The 2,670-nt window shown below is 45.2% G+C and overlaps 1 protein-coding gene across 1 annotated transcript in view; it reads right to left on the bottom strand.

Moving 5' to 3' along the window:
* Positions 1-279: 279 nt before the first annotated feature.
* Positions 280-2,670, bottom strand: part of CUNH9orf78 (chromosome unknown C9orf78 homolog) — a 4,427-nt gene continuing 2,036 nt past the window's right edge. The window contains exons 7-10 of the mRNA XM_017745416.1: positions 2,635-2,669; positions 2,017-2,153; positions 1,259-1,357; positions 280-860 (exon numbers count right to left, since the gene is read on the bottom strand). Coding sequence (XP_017600905.1) covers positions 769-860; positions 1,259-1,357; positions 2,017-2,153; positions 2,635-2,669 — 363 coding nt within the window. The 3' untranslated portion in view covers positions 280-768. The remainder of the gene's footprint in view (positions 861-1,258; positions 1,358-2,016; positions 2,154-2,634; position 2,670) is intronic.

The raw sequence follows: 2,670 nt of genomic DNA, 5'->3' as shown, positions 1-2,670 counted from the left end.
AAACATTTGTTTCTAGTATCTAATCTAAATCTCCCCTCTCAGTTTAAGGCCACCTGCTCAGGGGAGCCACCCCTGTCCAGGGCACAAGATCAGGGGCAAACTCACCCCTGGCCTGGCACAGAGATTCTTCTCCTTTTCTGAGAAAAAGTAAAATCTGAGGTTGTCTCTCCCCACCCTGGAGCTGTCACTTCTGAGTGATGGGACAACCTGGCCATCAGCACCACCAAAACCCACAAACCAGGAAAAAACCATCAGCATGAATTCCAGAAGAAAAAATGCTATGATAACTTAAAAAACACTTTTACTATTTTCAGGTAACAAATCTTTACTACAAGTACCCACACTGCACTTGTGGGGAACACATGTGGACAAGAAAACAAGCTCCCAAGAGCTTTACATTTACAAAGCAAACAGTATTGCTGCTTTTAAAGGATCTTTTTTAAAGTATTTTTTTAAGATGGTGAAAAGAAAAATCTATAAAAGCCAAATTGTTTTCTCACTAAAAAATGCCAACCATGAAAGCTTATTTTCCATTACAAAACTTCATTTATAAGAACATAGTTATATACAAGGTTTCACCAACCAAAGAGTTCACAATCACCTGCAAACTGATTCACTACAAGATCACAGAGGAAAAGCTTCATAGGTAACATCAGCATGTGAAGGTTGTGACTCTTCCCAACATCCATCGCAGGTCACTGACACAAAATCCTTTATTAATGGAAAATATATAATAAGAACAACTCCAAAGGCTTCAGTCCACATTCATCAGTAGCGCCTGTTCATCTTTTTGAACTTCTCATAGTGATAATCATCTGTAGCTTTTTCATTGAGGGGACGTTTGCGATTTGGAGGAGACCCTTCAAAAGAAAGAGAAGGAAATTTTGTCTCATGTGAAAGGACAGGGATATATTTCCTGACTCTGCCACCTCCCTTAGACAGCCCCTCACTATGTGAGGTTATTGCCTTACACCCTTTGCTATTCCAGCTTCCACCAAACCCTTGTCAGTTTTGGCAATACACTTCAGTTGTGACCTCCACCACTCCACCCCTGAGCATCTCTACAGACATCCTCCATCCAGAGGGTTTCAGGTGTGATCTAGTAGTGCAACAGCCGGCTCTCTTGGACTTGGATTGTTCCACTCCCACTACCTCAGGGCACTCAAAGAAGAGGAGGTAAGCAGAGCCAGATCGTTCCTCTGTACAAGACCCCTGAAGTTTCAGTGTCTCCCTACGACCATTCAGATTTGGAACTTACGCTCAGGTTCTGGCCTCTCCGTGTCCCCCACCCTCAGGGGACGGGGCTTTGGCTCCTCTTTGTTCCTTCGCACTGGTGCATTCAGCTCCTCATGATAAACTGCAAGAAGAAAAACATCAGATAAGGAATATTATCTGGAGCACTCTTACCCAGATGGATAAATGTCTATGGCCTTTGCTGTAAGTGATCTCTACCAGAAACAACAGAAGCTCAGAACAAACCTCCTTGGAATTAGTTTCTGTGGATAATTAGGCAAGATAGGGCACAGCAAATTTCAACAGCACTATTTCAAGTGGCCCAAACACTCTTCACTTCCATCAAAACACACCGGCCTGATTCCCATCACCCCTGTAAGCATGGAAGGACACAGCAAAAGGCTGCCTTTCCTTTACATGTCTGCAGCATCAGAGGATCACACAGAAATTAATTCCCATCTCCTGTCCAATAAGGTTTGTGTTTGCTTGGCCACCTGTCTGCTCTGGCAGCCTACAAACTGGAGTCTCTCCATCATTCACCATCATTTCCAACACACAAGGCACAACTTAAAGAAAACATCTTGAAATTTATGAGGCAGCATCAGCTGGGAGTTCAGAAAGCCCAGCCATGAGAAATACATCCTTCTCCTTGCCAATGGACAGAAGAAAAAGACCAGGCCAGATGGGGTCTATCTGAGCATCCCAGGAAAAGCAATCAGACACGCTGATACATGGACTAATTTCTCTGTCCCAGCTGGGTCAGGAGAGACGCTCAAGACTTACATCTGTTGTGCTGGACATAATTAACAGCCATGTTGGTGGGAACAAAGGAAGTTTCGCTGTCTTTCTTTTTGTTCTGCTGCTCTGCCAGCAGCTTGGCCTTGGCCTCTTCAGTTGAGATGATGTTTTTTATTTTTGCACTTGAAGAAAAACAAAAGAAAAAATACTCAGTCATAGTTAGAAAGGGTAGCAGGCACAGAAGTGCTAAGTGGATTTGGAGGATAGTAACAGCACTGCTGTGCCATCTGATGCAGTTTTTGAGAGAGGAGGCAGCGCTACAGAAACAGACACTGTTTCAAAGGCAAAATGGAAGCTCCCATCTTTGTGCATCGCTTCAGTGCAGGGCATAAAGGGGTCCTGCAGAAAGCTGCAGGACGGGTCAGGTCACAGAAGTTAAGAGCCTTTTCCCAGAGGTCACGGGATGGAGCTGCACTGACCCCTGGGGCTGTGTAGGCTGTGTAGCACGTGCTGTGCTAGTCACCACACCAATCCAGAACAAGGCTCAATCCCACCCCAGCCCAAACTGAGCCTGTGTAATCCAGCCATAACGCTGCTCTGCCAACAAACAGCTGCTCATCCTGGCAATCCTGGCCATCACCCACAGATCTGTGAAACACATACTCAATTCCCAGGTCCACTTCAGGAATGCGGCTCAGC

This window comes from Corvus brachyrhynchos, unplaced genomic scaffold, assembly GCF_000691975.1.
Source record: "Corvus brachyrhynchos isolate BGI_N302 unplaced genomic scaffold, ASM69197v1 scaffold59, whole genome shotgun sequence".
NCBI lineage: Eukaryota > Metazoa > Chordata > Aves > Passeriformes > Corvidae > Corvus > Corvus brachyrhynchos.
Note: the sequence above shows the minus strand (reverse complement) of the source record. Positions and strands in the feature narration are given on the sequence as shown.